The 23,647-nt window shown below is 39.2% G+C and overlaps 2 protein-coding genes across 2 annotated transcripts in view; both read right to left on the minus strand.

Moving 5' to 3' along the window:
- Window positions 1-14,842, minus strand: part of LOC122420989 (orphan sodium- and chloride-dependent neurotransmitter transporter NTT5-like) — a 27,688-nt gene extending 12,846 nt beyond the window's left edge. Inside the window, exon 1 of the mRNA XM_043436660.1 lies at window positions 14,777-14,842. The gene's annotated coding sequence lies outside the window, so the exon portion shown is untranslated. The remainder of the gene's footprint in view (window positions 1-14,776) is intronic.
- A 4,128-nt stretch (window positions 14,843-18,970) lies between these two features.
- LOC122421261 (orphan sodium- and chloride-dependent neurotransmitter transporter NTT5-like) overlaps window positions 18,971-23,647 on the minus strand; it is a 31,277-nt gene continuing 26,600 nt past the window's right edge. Inside the window, exons 9-11 of the mRNA XM_043437132.1 lie at window positions 19,833-20,019; window positions 19,276-19,477; window positions 18,971-19,080 (exon numbers count right to left, since the gene is read on the minus strand). Of these exons, the coding sequence (XP_043293067.1) occupies window positions 18,971-19,080; window positions 19,276-19,477; window positions 19,833-20,019 (499 nt within the window). The remainder of the gene's footprint in view (window positions 19,081-19,275; window positions 19,478-19,832; window positions 20,020-23,647) is intronic.

The raw sequence follows: 23,647 nt of genomic DNA on the forward strand, positions 1-23,647 counted from the left end.
TATGGAGTCTCCACTCTGGAAAAGATCTCCAGGAAATAATAACTTGAAACAATACCATCTACAATACCAAAAGACTTAAAATAATTTTATGAGGAATAACTTTATAATGAAAAATAAGCAAGACCTTTACACACACACACAAACTATAAAATGTTGTTGAGAGAACAAAGAAGCCCTAAATTAAGTGATGTAACATGTTCATGAATTGGAAGTCTCAGTAGTCTAACAACGTCCATGTTGCCCAATTTGGTCTATAGACTCAATATAATTCTTATTAAAATCACAGCAGGGTATTTGAGAAAATTGACAAGCGAATTCTAAAGTGTACATTGAAAGCAAAAGGCCTAAACTGGTTAATACAATCTTGATGGAGAAGAAAAAATGTAAAGACTAACTATAAAGATATAGTAATTAAAACAGTATAGTATTGATAGAAGGATCTATGGCACAAATAAATCAATGGAGTAATATGCTACGCTGTCCAATATGGTAACTACTAGCCAGGGGCTATCTAAATTAAAACTAAGTAACATTAACAATTTAGTTCCTCAGTCATACTGCCACATATCAAATGCTCAGTAGACACATGGATACCATATCAGAAGGACAGATATAGAAATTTCCATTATCCCAGAAAATTCTTTGGATACCAGTGGGAGAGCTCAGAAACATACTCACACATATACAGACACCTGATTTACAACAAAGATGGCACTGCAGAGCTGTACAGAAAGGACACTGCTTTCAGTAAATGACTAGTTGCTTGCGCGATTGGATATCTATATAGAAATAAATGAACCTCGGCCTCCTCAACTTCACACATTAAATAAAAATATATTCAGAGCAGACTGTAGTTACACAAAAGGTAAAACAACAAGATTTTAAGATGAAAACCCCAGGAGAATATCTTCATGACTTGAGGGTAGGCACAGATTTCTTAGACAGGGCACAAAAAGCACTAGTCATAAAGGAAAAGTTTGACATATTGGACAAAATTAAAAATAGAAGTGTCTTTCAATCAGAAGTTACCATTAATTGAGTAAACACAGACAAATCACAGAAGATATCTGCAAATATACATGGTGAACAGAATCATGCCCTCTTCCAGGATATCCACATCCTAATTCCTGGAACCTGCCAATAAGTTACCTCACATTTCTATGTAATTAAATTATGGATCTTGAAATGGGGAGATTATTTGGGATTATCTATGATGGACACAATGTAATTACCAGGTCTTTGTAAGGGAAAGAAGGAGATAGCAGGTTCCAAATCACAAAAGGGAATAGGATAGCAGAAGCAGAAATCAGAGTGATATCCTTTGAATATATAGAAAAAAGCCATGATTCAAGGAATGTAGATGAATCCTAGTATGTGGAAAAGGCTAGGAAATGGCAAAGCCTAGGTCCTCTGTAAAGAACACAGGCCTGCTGACAACTTGCTTTTAGTTCAGTGAAACTGATTTCAGATTTCTGACCTGCAGAACTGTAAGATAATACATTCATGTTGTGTTAAGCCACTAGGTTTGTAGTTATTGTTACAGCAACAGTAGGAAACTAACAAAATACATAATCAAAAAGGGCATGTTTTTCCCCTAAAATTTATTTTTAAAAAAACACCCACAAATAAATAACAAAGGCAGGAGGGAAAAAGTGGAAGGAAGGGAACAGAAAGCTCAAACAGGCATATTATCAAAGAAGATATACAAATGGACAAGAAAGAGGAAAAGATACTCAATGCTCAACTTCATTCATCAACAAGAAAATGTAAATTAAAACCACAAATGAAAACAGATGGGTGTATATGTGATAAATCAGGTATGTCAATATGTTAACTGTAGAATCTAGGTTGATGGGTATATGGATGGTCACTGTATAAATCTTTGAACATTTCTGCATGCTTAAGAATTTTTTCACAATAAAATATTTGGGAGGACACCACAATAAGATACCACTATATATCCACTAGACAAGCGAACATGAAAAAGACTGATTAAACCAAATGATGGCATGTGTGGAAACTTCTGGAACTCATATACACTGCTGGTAGGAACACAGATTGCTATAGTGGCTTCAAAAAACTAGTTGAATGTACCCACATACTTTAAATATTTTCATACGTTATCACCCTTTCCAAAGTGGTTATCTAACAGAAATGTGTACATAAGTGCAGCAAAAACCACATTCAAGAATGCTCATAGCTGCAATATTCATAACTGCCAAAACCTGAGAACAACCCAAATATCTTTCAACAGTAGACCTAATAAGTGAGAGTATATTCATATAATGAGACAACAGCAAAGAGTTAATTACAGGTATGTGCAACAATCTGGATGAATCTCAAAAATATTATTTTAAATGAAGGAAGCCAGGAAGAGAAGAGAACATACTATATAATTCTATTTATAAGAACAGGCAAAACAAATTTATGGTGTCAGAAGTCAGGATAGCACGCACACATTGTGACAATTTATCTAGCCATAATTATGATTGTACATGCCTTAATATGTGATACTTCAATAAAAGTTTATCTAAAAATAAATGTTTGGGGGAAATGCTGGATTTCTATACAATAACAATAAACAGAAAGTGGATTTTAAAAAGAAAGCACAATAGCAACAAAAACTTTATGACATCAAGAAGTAAATATAAACAACATTAAAAGTCTTAAATAAAAGCAGAAATAGTCTATGTTCATGAGCATAAATACTCAGTACTGTAAAGATGGAATTTCTCCCCCAAATTTATAGATTCAATGCAATTCCAATCAAAAATCTCAAAATTTTTTTTTTCATGAAAGCTAGCAAGATTTTACTCTATATTTATTTGGCTGTGCCAGGCGGCATATGGGATCTTAGTTCCCTGACCAGGGATCAAACTCACACCCCCTGCATTGGAAGTGCAATCTTAACCACCAGGCCACCAGGGAAGTCTCTACAATTTACATAGAGGAATAAAGTGTCAAAAATAATGAAGAGACACCTTCTGTTACTGGCCAAGGTGGAGTGAGCTAACGACATATAACCAATCCTAATTACAGTTAAAATATCTGGATAGAATACAGAAAGCAACTCCCTGAGGACTTTGAAAAGTAAATAGCAGCAGTCAGAATGGGTATTTAAGTTAACTTGAATAATGACTTATAATGCAGAGAATGATTTTCACATATTTTTCCCCTCCTTTGTCTCTGATCCAAGAATAAGCTGAATCATAGACCTATACAACAAGCACTAAGTGAAAAACTCCAGGAGAAACCCCCTATTTCTCAAGGACCAGGAAAAGGAGCTCCTATGCCTACTCCCAACCCCAAATAGGATGGAGGAAATACCAATTTCCCCTTCACAACCTGGAGGCTCACAAGTATGAACTGCACAAGTATGGAATGAATGCAAAGAAGCACAGCAAGACTTTGAAAACTGAACAGTGATAGAAACAACTGACCAAGCCACAGACTAACCCTAGGGTGGCACACGCTAACCCAAATAGCATCACAAAGGCTATGAAAATTGAACTAACATTGTAACCACACCGTAGAAGATATGACAAAATTTGCCATCTGAACTTAACCAGGTTGACAGTCTGTTAAAACAAAATAAGCAAACAAATTCAACATTCTCCAGAGGATATTAACAGGATCTTGAGTCTCAAGACAAAATATTCAAATTTTCCAGGATACAATCCAACATAACTCACCACTTACACACACATACACACACACACACACACACACAAATCTGACCATTTCCCATGGGAAAAGACAATAGATGTCAACCCTGAGATGAACCAGATGATGGAATTATTACAGACTTATTTTAAAAATTTTTATTATTTTTCCAGTTTTTAATGAGGTATGATTGACAAGTAAAAATTGTAGGGACTTCTCTGGTGGTCCAATGGCTAAACTTCATGCTCCCAATGCAGTGGGCCCAGATTCAATCCTTGGTCAGGGAACTAGAACCAACATGCCGCAACTAAAGATCCTGCATGCTGCAACTAAAGATCCCGTGTGCTGCAGCTAAGACCCAGTGTAGCCAAATAAATATATACATATGCAAATATATGTATATATATACTTTTAAATTATATATATTTATGGTATACATGTGATGTTTTGATATATGTGTACATTGTGAAATGATTACTACAATGAAGTTAATTAACATCTCTCACCTCACACTTACCATTAATTTTGTGAATGTGGTAAGAATACTTAAGATCTACTTTCTTAGTAAATTTCAGGTTTACAATACATCATTAACTGTAAAGTCATTGTGCTGTACATTGAGAACTTACTCATCTTATAATTGAAAGTTTGTTCTCTTTGACCAACAACTTCTTTTCTTCCTTCCCTCTGCCCCTATAATCACTCTTCTTCTCTTTGCATGAGTTAGACTTTTTTAGATTCCACATATAAGTGAGATCATGCAGTATTTATCTTTCTGTGCCTGGCTTATTTCACTTAATGTTCACAAGGGCTTCCCCTCGTGGGTCAACGGTAAAGAATCTGCCTGCCAAAACAGAAGACTCAGGAGACGCAGGTGTGTTCCCTGGGTTGAAGATATACCCTGCAGAAGGAAATGGCAAACACACTCCAGTATTCTTGCCTGGAAAATCCATGGACAGAGGAGTCTGGTAGGCTACAGTACCATAAGGTTGCAAAAGAGTCAGATATGATTGAGCACAGCACATAGCACAATGTCCATGAGGTTCGTGTTGTCACAAATGGTAGTTTCCTTAAGGTCAATAATAGTCCAGGGTGCACACGTGTGTGTGTGTGTACATGTGTGTGCTATTAATACATTCTTTACACCACTAAACCACTGATGGACACTTAGTTGTTTCCATTTCCCGGCTGTTGAGGTTAATGCTGCAGTGAATGTGAGAGTGCCGATATCTCTTCAAGATTCTGATTTCATTTTCTTTCAATGTATACCCAGAATTGGGGTTGCTGGATCATATGGTAGCTCTATTTTTAACTTTTTGAAGAACTGTCATCCTGTTTTCCATAGTGGCTGTTCCAAATTACATTTCTACCAACAGGGTATAAGGGCTCCTTTTTCTCCACATCCTTGCCAACACTTGTTATCTTGTGACTTTTTGATAATAGCCATATTAACAGATGTAAGGTGATATCTCATTGTAGTTTTGACTCGCATTTCCCTGATTAGTGATTTTGAGCACCTTTTCATATAACTATAGGTGGCCATTTGTATGTCTTCTTGGAAAAAAATGTCTACTTTTGAAGTTGGATTTTTTTTTCCAGAGTTGTTATGAGTTCCTTAGTATATTTTGAATGTTAATACCTTATGGATACATGGTTTGCAAATATTTTCTCCAATTTCATAGGATGCCTTTGTATTTCTTTATTGTTTCCTTTGCTGAGGAGAAACTTTGAAATTTAATGCAGTTGTTCTTGCTTTTGTTCCTGTGTTTTTGGTATCATAACTTCCTCCCTCCAAATCATTAGTTCTAGTTTTATGGCCTCCGGTCTTCAAACAACATAGAATTGTTTTGTATGGGGTTAGATAAGGGTCCCATTTCTTTCTTTTGCATGTGAAAATCCAGCTTTTCCAGAACCATTTATTGAACAGAATATCCTTTTCCCACTGTGTATTCTGGGATCCTTTGTTTAAGATTGGGGATTCCCTGGTAGCTCAGCTGGTAAAGAATCCACCTGCAATAGGGGAGACCCTGGTTCGATTCCTGGGTTGGGAAGATCCCCTGCAGAAGGGAACAGCTACCCACTCCAGTATTTTGGCCTGGAGAATTCCATGGACAAGACTGAATGACTTTCGCTTCGCTTGTTTAATAAGATTAGTTGACTGAATATGTGTGGCCTTATATCCAGGCTCTCTATTCTGTTCCATTGGCCTAGGTGTCTGTCTTTATGCCAGTACAATATTGTTTTGATTTACAATAGCTTTGCAATATGATTTGACATTAGGAAATGATATGCCCCAGCTTTGTTCTTCTTGCTCAAGATTGCTGTAGCTATTTGAGATCCTTTACAATTCTGTACAAATTATGAGATGGTTTTTCTTACTTCTATGGAAACCCATCACTGAAATTTTTTTTTGGGGGGGGGGGGAAGACCCATCTCTTTATTTTCTTTTTCCATTTATTTTTATTAGTTGGAGGCTAATTACTTTACAATATTGTAGTGGTTTTTGCCATACATTGACATGAATCAGGCATGGATTTACATGTGTTCCCCATCCTGAACCCCCCTCCCACCTCCCTCCCCATCCCATCTCTCTGGGTCATCCCAGTGCACCAGCCCCGAGCACTTGTCTCATGCTTCCAACCTGGACTGGCGATCTGTTTCACACTTGATAATATACATGTTTTGATGCTGTTCTTTCAGATCATCCCACCCTCGCCTTCTCCCATAGAGTCCAAAAGTCTGTTCTATACATCTGTGTCTCTTTTTCTGTCTTGCATATAGGGTTATCGTTACCATCTTTCTAAATTCCATATATATGCGTTAGTATTGGTCTTTATCTTTCTGGCTTACTTCACTCTGTATAATGGGCTCCAGTTTCATCCATCTCATTAGAACTGATTCAAATGAATTCTTTTTAATGGCTGAGTAATATTCCATGGTGTATATGTACCACAGCTTCCTTATCCATTCATCTGCTGATGGGCATCTAGGTTGCTTCCATGTCCTGGCTATTATAAACAGTGCTGCGATGAACATTGGGGTGCACGTGTCTCTTTCAGATTGGTTTCCTCGGTGTGTATGCCCAGGAGTGGGATTGCTGGGTCATATGGCAGTTCTATTTCCAGTTTTTTAAGGAATCTCCACACTGTTCTCCATAGTGGCTGTACTAGTTTGCATTCCCACCAACAGTGTAAGAGGGTTCCCTTTTCTCCACACCCTCTCCAGCATTTATTGCTTGTAGACTTTTGGATAGCAGCCATCCTGACTGGCATGTAATGGTACCTCATTGTGGTTTTGATTTGCATTTCTCTGATAATGAGTGATGTTGAGCATCTTTTCATGTGTTTGTTAGCCATCTGTATGTCTTCTTTGGAGAAATGTCTGTTTAGTTCTTTGGCCCATTTTTTGATTGGGTCATTTATTTTTCTGGAATTGAGCTGCAGGAGTTGCTTGTATATTTTTGAGATTAATCCTTTGTCTGTTTCTTCATTTGCTATTATTTTCTCCCATTCTGAGGGCTGTCTTTTCACCTTGCTTATAGTTTCCTTTGTTGTGCAAAAGCTTTTAAGTTTAATTAGGTCCCATTTGTTTATTTTTGCTTTTATTTCCAATATTCTGGGAGGTGGGTCATAGAGGATCTTGCTGTATTTATGTTGGAGAGTGTTTTGCCTATGTTCTCCTCTAGGAGTTTTATAGTTTCTGGTCTTACATTTAGATCTTTAATCCATTTTGAGTTTATTTTTGTGTATGGTGTTAGAAAGTGTTCTAGTTTCATTCTTTTACAAGTGGTTGACCAGTTTTCCCAGCACCACTTGTTAAAGAGGTTGTCTTTTTTCCATTGTATATTCTTACCTCCTTTGTCGAAGATAAGGTGTCCATAGGTTCGTGGATTTATCTCTGGGCTTTCTATTTTGTTCCATTGATCTATATTTCTGTCTTTGTGCCAGTACCATACTGTCTTGATGACTGTGGCTTTGTAGTAGAGCCTGAAGTCAGGCACGTTGATTCCTCCAGTTCCACTCTTCTTTCTCAAAATTGCTTTGACTATTCGAGGTTTTTTGTATTTCCAAACAAATTGTGAAATTATTTGTTCTAGTTCTGTGAAGAATACCGCTGGTAACTTGATAGGGATTGCAGTGAATCTATAGATTGCTTTAGGTTGTATACTCATTTTCACAATATTGATTCTTCCAATCCATGAACACGGTATATTTCTCCATCTATTTGTGTCCTATTTGATTTCTTTCATCAGTGTTTTATAGTTTTCTATGTATAGGTCTTTATATAGGTCTATGTATAGGTCTTGTTTCTTTAGGTAGATATACTCCTAAGTATTTTATTCTTTTTGTTTCAATGGTGAATGGTATTGTTTCCTTAATTTCTCTGTTTTCTCATTGTTAGTGTATAAGAATGCAAGGGATTTCTGTGTGTTAATTTTATATCCTGCAACTTTACTATATTCATTGATTAGCTCTAGTAATTTTCTGGTAGAGTCTTTAGGGTTTTCTATGTAGAGGATCATGTCATCTGCAAACAGCATCACTGGAATTTTGATAGGGATTGCATTAAATCTGTAAATTGCTTTGGATAGGATGGACATTTTGACAGTATTAATTCTTTCAATACATGAACACAGGACACATTTCCATTTATTTGCATCTCATTCAATTTCTTTCATCAGTGTTTTGTAGATTTCAGTGTATAGACATTTTACCTCTTTTTTTTTAAAATTGTGTTTCACTTTATTGCACATAAAGTGAATTTGCAGATATTGCATTTTTTTCTACAAACTGAAGGTCTGTGGCAACCCTGCACTGTAAGATGATGGTTAACATTCTTTTAGCAATAAAATATTTTAAAATTATGTACAACTTTCAGACACAATGCTATTGCACACTTAATCATATGGTAGTTCACTTTAAAATTTTGAGGAAATATTTTTATAAAAATAGAAAAACTCATCCTAAAATTCATATGGATTCTCAAGGGATCCCGAATAGCCAAAACAATCTTGAAAAAGAAGAATAAAGCTGGAGGACTCATACTTCCTGATTTCAAAACTTACTACAAAGTTGCAATGATCCAAACAGTGTGATAATGACATAAAGATAGACATATAGACAAGTGGATTAGAATGGAGAACCCAGAAATAAAACCCTTACATATACAGTAAATTGATTTTTGACAAGGGTGCTAAGATCATTCAAGGGGGGAAGAATAGTATTTTCAATAATTTGCGCTGGGAAAACTGGATATCCACATGCAAAAGAATGAAGTTGGACCTTTTACCTAATACCCTATAGAAAAACTAACTCAAAATGGATCAAAGACCTAAATGTAAAATCTGAAATTATAAAACTATTAGGAAGAAACACAGGGCAAAACTTACATGACACTGGATTTGATTTCTTGGATATGATACCAAAGGAACAGGCAATAAAACTATATGTAGATAAACTGGACTCCATAAAAAAAATTTTGTGTATAAAACATAATACCAACAAAGTGAAAAGGTAACCCACATAATAAGAGAAAATATTTTCAAAACCATATGTCTGACAAGGGATCAATATCCAGAATATGCAGTGTGTATGCTAAGTCGCTTCAGTTGTGTCCGACTCTGTGCAACCCAATGGATGTAGCCTGCCAGACTCCTGTGTCCATGGGATTCTCCAGGTAAGAATACTGGAGTGGGTTGTCATGCCCTCCTCCACGGGATCTTCCCAACCAGGGATTGAACCCATGTCTCCTGCATTGGCAGGCAGGTTTTTTTTTTTTACCACTAGAGCCACATAGAGAACACCACACATTCATTCAAAAACGGTCAAAGGGTTTGAATAAATATTCTTCCAAAGAAGATATATAAATGATCAAGAAGCACACGGAAAGATGCTCAACATCACTAATGTTGGTGGTTTCATCACGAAGTCTTGTGCAACTCTTGCCACCCCATGGACTGTAGCCCACCAGGCTCCTCTGCCCATGGGATTTCCCAGGCAAGAATACTGGAGTGGGCTGCCATTTCCTCCTCCAGGGGATCTTCCCACCCAGGGATCAAACCTGGGTCTCCTGCACTGCGGGTAGACTCCTGCACAGGAGGTGGATTCTTTACCAACTGAGCTACGAGGGAAACTACAATAAGATACTATATCACATCCATGAGAATGGCTACTTAAAAAAAAAAAAAATAACAAGTGCTGGAAAAGATTTGGAATGACTGGAGTCCTGCACTGTTGGCGGGAATGTAAAATGATATAGTTACTGTCTGGAAAATATTATGAAGGTTCCTCAAAAAATTAAAAATAAAATTGCCACATGATCCAACAATTCTGCTTCTGGCTATATACCTAAAGCAATTGAAAATAGGGTCTTGAGAACTTTGTACATTCATATTTATTCTCATTAGCTAGAACACAGAAGAAATCCAAATGTCCACTGACAGATAAATTGGTAAACAAAATGTGGTATATCCATGTAATGGGATGTTATTCAGCCTCAAAAAGGAAGGAAATTGTGACATATACTACAGCAGGGATGAACGTTGAGGACATTATGTTCATTGCTAAGTCAGCTACAAAAAGACAAAGACTATATGTTTCCACTTGTATGAGATACTTGGAATAGACAAAATCATAGAGACAGACAGCTGTAGAATGGTAATTGTCAGGGTCAGAGGGGGAGAGTACTAAGGAATTACTGCTTAATGGACAGAGTTTCAGTTTCACAAGATGAAAGAAGTTATGGAGATGAATGATGGTGATGGTTATGCAACATTATGAATGTATTTAACCACTGAACTGGACACTTAAAAATGGTTGAGATGGTAAATTTTATATTATGTGTATTTTTCCACAATAAAAAAAATGGAAAAAATGGAATGCACAGGGTTTATAGCCAGCTTGGAATCAGATAAGATTGCAGTTTTAAAATGGACCTTAGAATGGATTTTTAATGAATGAAAATGAGAAATTAAGGGATCTGGAACACAGGAAGAGAAAGTCAAAATAAAGGTAAATATAATACTTGGGGAAAAACAAAGCTTTTCATATTTGTAGTTTACCACTTCAGACTGTTAAAGAGGTTTTCTTTTTTTTAATTAAGAGAGAAATAAAATTTGAAGTGGAAAATTCTGACTTTTAGACTGGCAGCTGCTTTTACCTACTTAAACATCAACTTCTGGGATTAATCGGTTCACTGAACAAATATCTGACTGGCTTCCCTGGTGGCTCAGAGGTTAAAGTGTCTGCCTGCAATGTGGGAGACCTGGGTTCAATCCTTGGGTTGGGAAGATCCCCTGGAGAAGGAAATGGCAACCCACTCCAGTATTATTGCCTGGAGAATCCCATGGGCGGAGGAGCCTGGGGGGTCCACAGGGTCGCAAAGAGTTGGACACGACTGAGAGACTTCACTTTGCCCTTGAAAATACATGTCTGACACTGTTTAATCCTTATAGACAGAGCAATAAACAAACAAAAGTCCCACCTTCCTTGAGCTTACATTCTAGTAACTTAAAGTTATCTGTGTATAAAATCTGAAAAAAAAAGTACAGATTTAGAGAAAATTACATACTCTTAGCATACTATCATATCTATTAGCTCTTTAATTTTGTGATAATTCCCTTATGCTTAAACATTAAATTTACCCAACAAATCTGGGGGATTGTTTCACCATCTCCATTTGACACATAAGAAAGCTAAGAATAAGAAGAAAAAGCATTTTGCTGAGAGACTCAGAGAATTACCTAAGGATATGATATAAAATATAAACACAGATTTGTTTGTCTCCAAATGCTATGTTCTTCCCACCAGGCCAAGAAGCCTCTCAAGACAGGGACTGGAACAACAGAACCATCAGCAGGTACATCTGGGATTAGTCTTGCTGCCCATGGACCCCAACACAGTGAGAGAACTGTGAACATTTCCATTTTGGATGTGTACAAAGAGTCCTAAAACACGTTTGGCTCAATTTCCTACCTAGACTCTAGGCCCACCAGGTCCACCTGCCCTACTCCCTAGGTAGAAACACATATGTAGGTCTGAGAATGGGGAAATTGATAAGAGACAATGATGAGCTCAGTTTGGGGAAATGATGAGGGTGAGGGCATGTGGGCACCAACTTCTAACTGAGAAACAAACATCAAGAGCCTCAAACTGGCGATTTCCCTGGTGGTCCAGTGGCTAAGACTCCAAGCTCCCAATGTGGTGTGGGGGGCCTGGATTCAGTCCCTGATCGGGGAACTAGATCCCACATGTTGCAACTAGGGGTTCACATGCCTCAACCAAAGATTCTGCAACTAAAGATCCCACATGCTGCAAATGAGACCTGGTGTGGCCAAATACATAGATTAAAAAGAGAGAGTCTAAAACCACATAGAGAAAAAACTATAAAGTAAGATCCAAGAGGCTAAGTAAAAACTCTATAGTCCTAAATTTGAATTGAAAAAAAAAGTATGCATTTATAATATATTTTCAGGGGAAAAAGGATTTCCTACCTGTATCTATTCAAATGGCTTACAAACAATGATCAATGCAATAAACAAACACTCCAAGCACAAAATTGTAATCTCTAAATAGCATTTCCATTAAAAGGAATTAGGTATTCTTGGGAAAATAACTGATTTCAGATTTGGGCCATGAAATGAACAAGTTAATTTCAAGGTTAATTTCATTGACCATTCAGTCAATACCAGAAAGCAAGGAAATTTTTATATATACTCGGGTCTTGTCAAAAGGGCTCAGGAGTCAACTTGAAGACACTCCCATGGGTCCAAGATGAGATGATTTGAGCATCAATAAGAATGACTGCAATGGACTCAAATACATCAAATAAGTTTAAATCAATGAGTTCAGAGAGATATTAAAATAAAAAATCTCAGTGATCATATTCAGAGGATAGTAGGCAATGAACTCATTATTTAAGCTGGTAAATAAAGGGAAAGAATAAAAACTTATTTTGCTTTTCCTGTACAAAGTGTAGGCCAGGGTAATGAATGTTTGATATGAAGTCCTCTTCCTAGAATTATTCCAACTAAGAAAAAAAGAAAGAATAATAAACTTAGAATACCACATCTTATCTCTTTGTTGAAAGGCGAATCTAGGCAATGATCATCAATGGCTGCTAATACCACAAAAGGAGAGCCATCTGGGCATTTGAGGGTTTTTTGGTCCTCCTAACTGAAATACATAAAACCAATCATGAAGTATTCTTGCCAGAATATTGAACCTGGAAGTAATAAACTTCTTCACCTAATTACCAATTTACTTGAAGCACAGGAAACATAAGAATGTATTAAATAACATCACAAGAGGTAATCAGCAAATTCCAGATGGCCAGAAATTGTACAGGACAAATAACCCAGTTTTATCAATAAATACATTTCAAGGGGGAAGAAAAGAGGGAGGGAGACCTACACATTAAAAGATGCTTAAAAGGTATAGCAATGGATTGCAACATATAAATTTTAGTTGGATAATGATTCAAACCAACTTTTTAAAAAGTTATGAGACAGTCTCTCAAATAGTTAAACATAGAGTTAGCATATGATCCAGAAATTTCACTCCTAAATATACATCAAGAGAAATAAGAACATATGTCCAACCAAAAAAAAAACCACTTCTACATAAATGCTCATAATAGCATTATTATTATTATAATAGCCCCAAAGTGGGAACAAGCCAAATGCCCATCAACTGATAATTGGATAAATAAAATGTGCTATATCCACACAATGGACTATTATTCATCAATAAAAAGAACCGATACATGCTACACATGGGTGAATTTGAAAACATGCTATGTGAAAGAAGCCAGTCACAAAGAGTTACAGATGTTGCATGATTCCATTTATATGAAATGTGCAGAACAGGTAAATCTACAGGACAAAAAGTAGATTAGTGTTCATCTAAGGCTGAGTTTGCCAGCTGGGACAGTTACAGTGCTGGCTAAGGAGTGTGGGGTTTTTGGTTTTGGGGGTAATAAAAATGTACAAAAGCTGTAATGATAGATGCACAACTCTGAATATATTAAAAGCCATTGAATTGTACATTTTAAAAGAGTGGATTGTATGGTATAAGAATTATTGATATATCTCAATAAATCTGTTAAAAAATATAAAGCTACCAGAAAAAAAATTATGAAACAACCAGAAAATTTTAAATATTGAATGGATATTTAATGATATTAAAGGATTACTGTTATTTGTTTTAGGTGTGATAACAGTTTTGCCAGGTTTTTTTTAAAGTGTTTTTATTTTTTAGAGAATATACTGACATCTACAGATGAAATGATAAATTTGGAATTTGTTTCAAAATAATGGAGAGGCATGCAGCGGGAGAGGGGAGAGAGAAAATCATATTTGTTGCAAGTTGGTCATTATTGAAGATGGGTGATAAGTGCAAAGTAATTCACTACATTATTTTTTCATATGTGTTTGAAAATTTCCAAAACAAAATGGCCGGAGGCCACAAGACAATAATCTTTCTCAGGTTTTTACCCCTGACTCCCTGTGTGAACCTCTCTTACTGCAGGGTTCCCGATTAAACTTGAAAATGACAATACCTTTATCTCACACCCCTCTTGTGAGGAATAAAAGTGAAGACGTGTAAGGTTCCCTACCCAAGTAACGGGCTCCATTTTGTCTAACACGGACAGATTCCCAAAAACAAACCAAAAGAAAATCCACTCATCACATATACTGTGTACGAAACCCAATTTTAGACAATAAGAACCCAGAGTAGACAAACACTTATTGTAGACATCAGTCTGCCTATCTCTAATCAGTTACCTTTACAGCAATGTGAGGATATTCCCAATTTAAACATCCTTGACGTTAGGTGTCAACGGACATTCAACAAGTGGTGTGAGGAGAGAAAGATTTAGAGTGGAAGGCAGAAATACACCAAGATCTTCATTCCTCTCCCTTTGGTTTATCCGGTAAAACCCTACTTTTCAATCCTCCCTGCACCGACAGGTTCTATTCCCAAAACTGGAACTGGAGCAGCGGGGTGTAAGCACAGAGGATGAGCTCCCAGTTTCCCAGATAGGAGGAGGCTGAAAACTCAGAGTATTTGATCATGAGAAGGTGACTGCCTCCTCTCTCTGGTTCCCACCTTACCGGACTCAAAAGAACTGGACTTGAAGCAGACGGATCGTTTGGATTGGGGTGGCGGGTGGGGAGGAGCAGCAGGAAGGAAGGAGCGTGGGAGGGTGGGGCTACAAGGTACCGGAGCCAATGGGTGGTGACCCGGAGGTTCACGTCCCTTCCAGCCCTGCAGTCTTCAAGCTTGAGCTCGAAACAGCAGAGGTCCAGAGACATCTGAGATCTCTGCTCTTCCCATTCACCAAACTCACCTAGGGGTCCCACGCTCCAGTGGTTGAGGATGTTCTCTCTTTTCGTCTTTTGTCACAGAAACTTACACAGGGACAACCTCCCTGTGAGTCCTAAGCAATCTGAAGTCCTAGGATCTCTTGAACGTTTAAGGGAAACCCATTACCTGGATCTTCGGAAGTCTCCAAAACCTCCACCCAGAGCCTCCATCCCCAGTCCCTAACAGACTGAGCCCACCTCCTCTTGAGAAGTGCTTCAGCTGTTACGGAGTCACCCCTCTCACAAGGTTTTAAATACTCAGTTATCATTCACTGTGGGGGTTCCCCGCGGCTCATTGGTGAAGAATCTGCTTACAGTGCAGGAGACACGGGTTCAATCCCTGGGTCGGGAAGATCCGCTGGAGAAGGAAATGGCAACCCACTCCAGTGTTCTTGCCTGGAGCATCCCACGGACAGAGGAGCCAAGTGTGTTAATCATTCAGTAGTGTCCCACCCTCTTGCGACCCCATGACTGTAGCCGTCCAGGCTCCTCTGTCCGTGGGATGCTCCAGGCAAGAATACTGCAGTGGGTTGCCATTTCCTCCTCCAGGGGATCTTCCTGACCTAGGGATTGAAACCGGGTCTCCTGCATTGCAGTCAGACTCTTTACTGTCTGAGCCACCAGGGAAGCCCTATCATCCACGAGGCAAATTCATTTGACTTAGCTCGGTGGTAAAACCTGCCATGTCTCTCTTACCAGGCAGATATGGGACCCTGATGGGCTCAGCAATACAGTTTGGTAGTTCCCCAAGCTGGTTGTGTGTCAATTCACAGATACACAGTCCACATGGACTGTTCCAGTCCACAACAGTCCTGGAACCTATTGAAAATTCATTTTTAGATGAATGATAGGGTTACCATTTTCCATCAGCAAGTGCATTAGTATCCTTTACATCTTTATTGAAGTCACCATTTCCTGGGTTTCTTCTGGCTCAAGGTCAATCCTTGGATAAAGCAAGTTGAGTAATCTAGCATTTAATTTACCATGGCAAGGAAAGGCAGGAACTCAGGGCTGGGCATTTGACTCTCAAAAGAATGGAAGCTTCATGAGAGGAAGACTGAACATCTGAGATATTTATAGAAGAAGAAGAAGAAAAAAAAAGATCTGCTCACACCCAGTGCTTAGAATCCCAGTGGACTAATTTATTGACCAACAGCATTATTCCTCCAGATTCATTCCAGAAACTGAGTAGATCAGTTGAGAAGCAGGTTCTGTAGGCATCACCAATGGCATATAAAATGGTAAGTGTATATACTGAGGAAGGGATGGGGAAAACACAATGAAAGTAGTAACCAGGGAGGATGTGGTCTAGGAAACAAACTGCAAAGCCAGGCTCCATGAGCTCCCCCACCCCACCCAAAAATGTCCCTATCCTTGGGAGTAAAAGCAGCTCTGGGTCTAGAGACATCAACAGCTGCAATTCGATGTTGACTTGCCTATTAAGAGCTGTTTTAAGGGATATATGATGTCAGGCCAAATAAATAGTTAGGAAGTCACACAACAGGTTGATCAGCAATTTGAGTATCACCTTGGAGGATTTCCTCATTTTCGACCTCTTCAATGGGTGTCAGTTGGAGACTTACGGGTAAGGACTTGGAGGATATCATAGGCTTGTCCCTGCTGGTGGAGTTGGAGGGAATCCCATGAGTGAAGCAATATACAAAGTATATGGGGATGGGAAGGATGACCGTGAGTGAAAGGGCGAACAATGTGAACAGCCCCCATGATGGGTATTGTCGAACCACTTCTTTTGACTGTGGAGAGATGGGAAAGGGGTTCAGAATGTAGAAGTTCCCAGAAGAGGAAGGACTGGGGAAGGGGAGGGTCAAAGGAGAACCAGGGCAGAGGACTAAGAGTTTTCAGGGAGTTGGAGAATGAAATGATAGTCTTTAGACCAAGAGTGGATTGAAAACTCTAGCACCCCACTCCCTATGAAGGTCAGGGGTCTGAGGGGGGTGACTTACAATGCTTGAGTTCCAGGCCAGATAGGTGATATTCTTCTGAGATAGTTGAAATACAGAGGTCATAAACAGGGCTAGCAGCACAAATGGAATTAGACAGAACCACAGCCAATGCATGATGGTGTACATAGGATGGCCCCACAGGTTAGCAGTGTCTGGGAAGAAACTGAGAGGAAGGGCCACAAGACTGTAGAAGGCCCAGTTGGGCCTAACCCAGTCTTGGAGGGCAAGATCGGCCAGACCTTAGCCCCCCCGCCTCAGCTCAAGCCTCATCCTCTATCTTCTTCTCAGTCAATCTTCTATCCCTACTCAAGAAAAAAGCTCAAACATTCCTCTACTGCTCAAAAACATTTCATGGATATCGGTGCCCTCAGGATAAAGGCCAACTCCCTTTCATTCATTCTGTGAATATGAGAGTGTCTGTGACATATCAGGGCTTCTTCTAGTTGCTGGGCATCCATAGTGAACAACACAGACTCTAAAAGAGTAACATTTAACCCTCCTTGAGCTTTTCTTAGCTTCTTCCAGCCAATATATTCAGCCTCCTTTACTGCATGTTCTCAATCTCAATGAATACACAAGTGGGGTCCTTTGGTCTAGAGTGCCCTTCTCTCTCCCTCTTTGTCTACATATTCATCTGTCCAGGCTAAGCTCAATCATCCTCTCACCTAGGATGCTTTCCCCAACTCTCCAGATGCCCCTAAATGTCCCTGACTACCTCTACTATAGGCTTTCCATCTTGTACTGGGATTGTCTGCTCATATGTGTCTTCCTCCTTGGACTCTGCACTCTTTGAGAGGAGGAGCTTATTCCATTCATTTGTACCCCAGTACCACAAGACTTTCTTGACACAAAGACTCAAGATACATGTGAGTGAGTTAATGAATGAGTAAACTGACTCCAAGAACCACTGTCAGCTGAAAACACTGCCACCTGAAGCTTCTACCCTTAAATTATACCACGTGGGTGACTACACATCTGCCTGTTTAAAAATTGGGCCTGGGAGTTGTTTGTATTCCTTGTATTTTATTTGGATGTTCCCACTCTTCCTTTCACAGTTATGTTTAATGTTTCTGATTATCCTGTTCCCTCTTCCTTAGTAGCTTTTCCTTGCAGAATTAGACCACATCTCTCAACCTACACCTCTACCACCTTAGTCCAAGCCATTCGTTAGCTCCCATTTGGAATACTACAATAGCTCCTAACTGCTCTCCTTGATTCACTCTTGATTCTTCATAGTCTTTTCACCACACAACAATCAATCATAGGTATCTTTTTGGAAAAAACAAACCTGATAATGTCAGTCCCCTTCTCAAAACTCTTCCATGCCTCCTCTCTCATTCTACATAAAGAAACTAAGTCCTGCCATAGCTAAAAAGGTCCTAACATCATCTCCCATCACTTCTCTGGCCTTATCTCATAGCATTCTATTCTAATCTCTGATTTCCTTGTTGCTCAAAAACTTCAGGAATGATGCTTCCTCTTGCTTTGGTACTTACTGTTTTCCCTACTTGGAATTCTCTCTCAAAATTTTTTTCATGGTTCCTCCTCTCATTTCATTCCGGAGTCTGCTCAAATGTCACCTTATCAGAGAAGCCTTCTCTGCGATCCTATCAAAGTTATTAATAGCATATACTCCCACTCTTGATCATCTTATCTCACTTTTTGATTTTTCTCCTGTCAGTTATCACCTCTTGACATTTGTATTTGTTCATTTGGTTATTATTATGAATCTCTACCACTAGAATGTAAACTCCCTGGGGACAGGGGTGCTTGTTTTACTCAATGCTCTGTCCTTGATGACTGAAACAGTTCCCAGCACATATTAAGCACCCCAGAAATATGTTAAATGAATGGATTAATAAAAAAGTTTTTCAGAAGAGCCTGGAGTTCCCTGAAGTTAAGGGTCCCTATGTCACTCTCATCAAGTGAAAATAGAGGCAACAAGAAAGGGGTCAACCTTCCCTATAGACCCAAGCTATCACCTGCCGGCCTTTCTGGCCCAGTTCACAGCCAAGTTTTCAAATATGATGATGATGATTATAGGGACGATTGTCCAGTAGTCAGTCAGCAGTCTGATGTAGTAGCTGCCTGAAGGTCGAGTGAAGAAGTGGCCACACAGGAACATGAGCATTAAGACAACCACTGGAGGGAACATTGGATTTAGATCAAGGTCACAGGTCTAGCTGGGTAACAAGGGCTAAGCAGAGGTGATAGACTAGGGCCATATAAGAATCTGAACGAAGTCAGGGTCATTGATGGGTATACACATGTAGGTCAGAGTACCTGTAAACAGCTTTGTATATTTCTGGACAGAAATAAAGATGTCCTGGAGAGAGGTAATGATGCTATGTGTGATCCCTATCGTGGTGGACAACTCCAGGTTCAGCAACATTAGGAAGAACAGGATGGACCAGGAGATAGACCCAGGAATAAAAGACATGGCTTCAATGAAGGCCAGGAAAGCAAAGTTTGTGCTCTCCTTAATCTGTGAAGGGGAGAAAGGGCAGGAGTTAAAGTGTCCTTGAATTTAACAAAAACAACAAAAATACAGAGATATATTCTATCTTTCCTGAAAAATTTCTTAAAACCCCTGCGTCACTGAGAAAACCAAATTTCCAAGCTGACCCTCTGACATGGAAAACCAATCCACCTAGTATTACTCATAGAAGGGCATTCTGCAAACTATAGTTCTTTGCATTACCAAGGTTGCAGCTTATCCTGGTGCTTCTGGGTTGGTTTGTTTTTTTTTTTTTTTTTTCTGGTGCCAATAAAAGCTGAAATTTCTGTTTTACAAAAGGTTTTGAAGGAACTCTAGGACTCATTCACCTATTTTTACTGACCTTCAAAAACTGCTCCTCTAAGTTGCACTCAGACACATGGCTGAGGACCTCCTTCTTGATGGGGTGGGAGAGGCTGTTGAACCAGGAGGTGAAGATGGAAGTTGGGTTACCAATCAGATTTTGAGGTGGCTGGGCCTCAGGAGGCAGTATCCCCATGTTTACCAGCTTCAAAATTGTTTCAATATTCCTGAGGATAAGGAGTTGAATCACAAAGAATCATTTTGCTCCTTAGAAAATGACCTGCTTTTCCCTTATCTTCCAGATAAGAAAGGACATCATGTTACTGATCTGGGTAAGGTAGAGCCTGCGATTAAACCTAGAAACCACCCACCTTCAAAGTCATGAATTTTTATGAGCCTGGATAATTTATGACCCTGAGGGGATGGGGCAGGAGAAGCCTTTCCTATGGTCTTCTTGAGTCTTATAGAGTTCTTGGAAACTCTGAGTCCCTGCTCTAATGATGGGGTCTTTTATTCACTCCCTACCCCTTATTCACACCCTACCTCTTTCTTAGACTAGCAGGTGAAAGTCAACCTTCTAAGCTTTGTATAACTGAATGTCAGATAGCATTTACTTAAGTGTACCATATGCATAACAGTCCCATGAAGTTGTATTATTTTGTGAGAAACTTCTTGCACTTTTTGATCTGGGTCCTATTTTCTAAACTTTATCTTACCCCATGACCTTCTGCAGATCTACTCTGCTCACACTTAACTTCTTACAGATTCAGGGCATGACATGCTCCCTCATACTCAAGACCAACCCCCACTCCCACCATCATTCTTCACTTGGGCTAATTCCTATAAATCCTTAAAACTTTAGCTCATTGCTCTATAAGAACTTCAATGGAAGGTTTGCTGATAATAGCAAAATGCAAGTGGCAGAGATCAAACCAGTCAATCCTAAAGGAAATCAACCGTGAATATTCACTGGAAGGACTGATGCTGAAACTGAAGCTTCAATACTTGGGCCACCTGATTTGAAGAGCTGACTCACTGGAAAAGACCCTGATACTGGGAAAGATTGAAGGCAAGAGGAGAAGGGTAGGACAGAGGATGAGATGGTTGGATGGCATCACTGACTCAGTAGACATGAGTTTGAGCAAACTCTGAAAGATGGTGCAGGACAGGGAAGCCTGGCATGCTGTAGTCCATGGAGTCGCAAAGAGTCAGACATGATTTAGAGACTGAACAACAACAACAAAGTGGCATTTCTAATCACATTTTAGAAAATAAAATACTATATGCTCTTCTGGTAATAAGCAAGTTAAATATTTGGACCAACTTCTCACTGGAAATAATTTAAAAGACTCAAAGATATTTTTAAATCTTGAAAAATAAAAATATTGACAAGATAATAAGGAATTATAGTATTGGACAAAAATCAGAGTACAAACAAAAGCAGTGGAGAAAGAAGCCTTGCAAAGCAATTTTGCCTCGAAGGATATGTCAAATACATCAAACCATACCTGAAGTTTCCAGGCATAGTTTGATGTAAAAGCACCAGAGCATGCCCAAAGTAAGGATCAGAATAGAAGGTCTTCCCCTAAATCTGGCATTTCAAAGGGTTGCATCTTTAATAATAAAAAATGAACCAGAAGCTTACACCCAACTGTTCCACACCACAGGGAACACAAGGAAGGCTACTTCAGAAAAGAGCAAAACAAGGGCAAAATTTTAAGGTTCCTGAATGTCGTAACCACAGCCAGCCCTAGCTTAAACTTTGGAGCCCAAATATTTGACCCTGGTTGTCACAAAAGCTCAAGTTAGAGTCTTTCTAATGTCCCTATGCATCAAGTAAAAGCAAAAGTCCTATCTGGATGAATATACCCTCTTCTTAGGCCTTAAAAGAATTCTTACAAATAGTAGTCAAAAAAATAGGACATGGAGAGAACTACACACAAAAAAAGACTTCATGAGAAATAGCACAATAAAAATATCCCTAAAGTTACTACAAATATTAGAATTACAAAAAAGTATAATACAACTAAGTTTACTATGCTTAAATAATAAAAGACAAGCTTGGAAATATTTTCAGGGGACAAGAAACTATAAGTTGACCATAAAGATTTTCAAAAATGAAACAGAACCTCTTGAAATAAAAAATAATTGAGATTTAAAAGTCAGTATGGATAATTCTAATTTCACAATTAGGCACAGGGGCACAACTTATCCTCCCACTTTAAACAACTAGGTAACTGGACAAAATGTATAAAACAACTGTTTTTAGACATTAGGTAACAGGCAGTACAGAACTGCGATCCCTGAGAGAAGGAAAACAAATGAGGGGCACCAGGTAATCGTCCTGGTTTTCTGCCTGAAAGCACATTCTAAACTGCAGAGCAGAGAAGACCACAAGTAAGCCACGGCAGCCTCACTGAGCTGGGGAGACAAAACGGAGCCCAGGGAGGTCAAGGAAGTTGGAAGTTCCAAGGAAGAATTCTGGAGGAAATGTAGTTACGAAGAAAAAGAATTCCAGAAATTTGCATCTGGCCTGTTGAGTGTGTGCTAAATTTTAAGATTCACACATATAGGAAGAAAATCCGCAAGGCTATATATAAAGAATAACTGGAAAATATCCAATCTGAATGGAGTATTCAGTAGAGAGTCCAGAAGGGCCATGCCTTCCGAATGGGACTGAAGGACTCCTGAAGAAAAGCAGGCTCTAGACCCACCCTACTGAAGCTTAAAATCAAGCCTCAAAAGTATCAAACTGAACCACAAGTGTTACTACTTGCTAGAACAAAGCTCAATCAATACTCATTCAAGGAAGGCAACAAAAAGTCAGACACTCAAAAATACAGAATTCACAAAGTCCAACCTCCAGTCAAAGTAAACAAATGAAGAAAGAGAAAAATGTGACCTTGATCAGTATAAAAACCAGTAAATAAAAGTCATAAAATAGAGTAATAAATGACAGATGAAGGACATAACAGTCAGGGATATTAAAATATCTATTTAAAAAAAAACCCCAGGGCAGGTGACTAACAAGTGGGAGGGTAATTACAATTGTAGAGGTTCTCCCCAGGGAGGAAGGGGTACAAGCCCCTCATTGGGCTCCCCATCCCCTAGGTTCTTCACTGGGAAGACGAACCCCCAGAATCTTTTGCTTTGAAGGTCAGTGGGGCTTATTTTCAGGAGAGTCAGGGCTATGGGAAATAGAGATTCCACTGTTAAAGGGTGCACACAAAATCTCATAAACTCCAGGACTCAGGGCAGAAGCAGTAATTTGAAAGAAGCTTGAGTCAGACTCACGTGCTGATCTGGGAGAGCCTCCCAGAGAGGAGGAAGACAACTGGGACTCATCCTGGGGACAAAGACACCGGCAGTAGCCATTTTGGGGAACTCATTCTACCACAAGGACAGTGAGCTGGCAAGTGCTATTTTGGAAATGTACCTCTAGCTTATTAGTCCCAGGACCCAGATCTATCCACCAGTCAGTTGGCACCAGTCCTGGGATGCCTCAGGCCAATCAGGTAGCTTGATGGAGACCCAGTCCTAACCATTAGAGGGCCCAGGATTCAGCCCCACCCACCAGAGGACAGAAATCATACTGGAATCTTTTATGACCAAACACTTCAGTTCAGTTCAGTTGCTTAGTCGTGTCCGACTCTTTGCGACCCCATGAATCACAGCACACCAGGCTTCCCTGTCCAACACCAGCTCCTGGAGTTTACTCAAACCCATGTCCATCAAGTTGGTGATGCCATCCAGCCATCTCATCCTCTGTCGTCCCCTTCTCCTCCTGCCCCCAATCCCTCCCAGCATCAGGGTCTTTTCCAATGAGTCGACTCTTCGCATGAGGTGGCCAAAGTG

This window comes from Cervus canadensis, chromosome 18 (genome assembly GCF_019320065.1).
Source record: "Cervus canadensis isolate Bull #8, Minnesota chromosome 18, ASM1932006v1, whole genome shotgun sequence".
Lineage (NCBI taxonomy): Eukaryota > Metazoa > Chordata > Mammalia > Artiodactyla > Cervidae > Cervus > Cervus canadensis.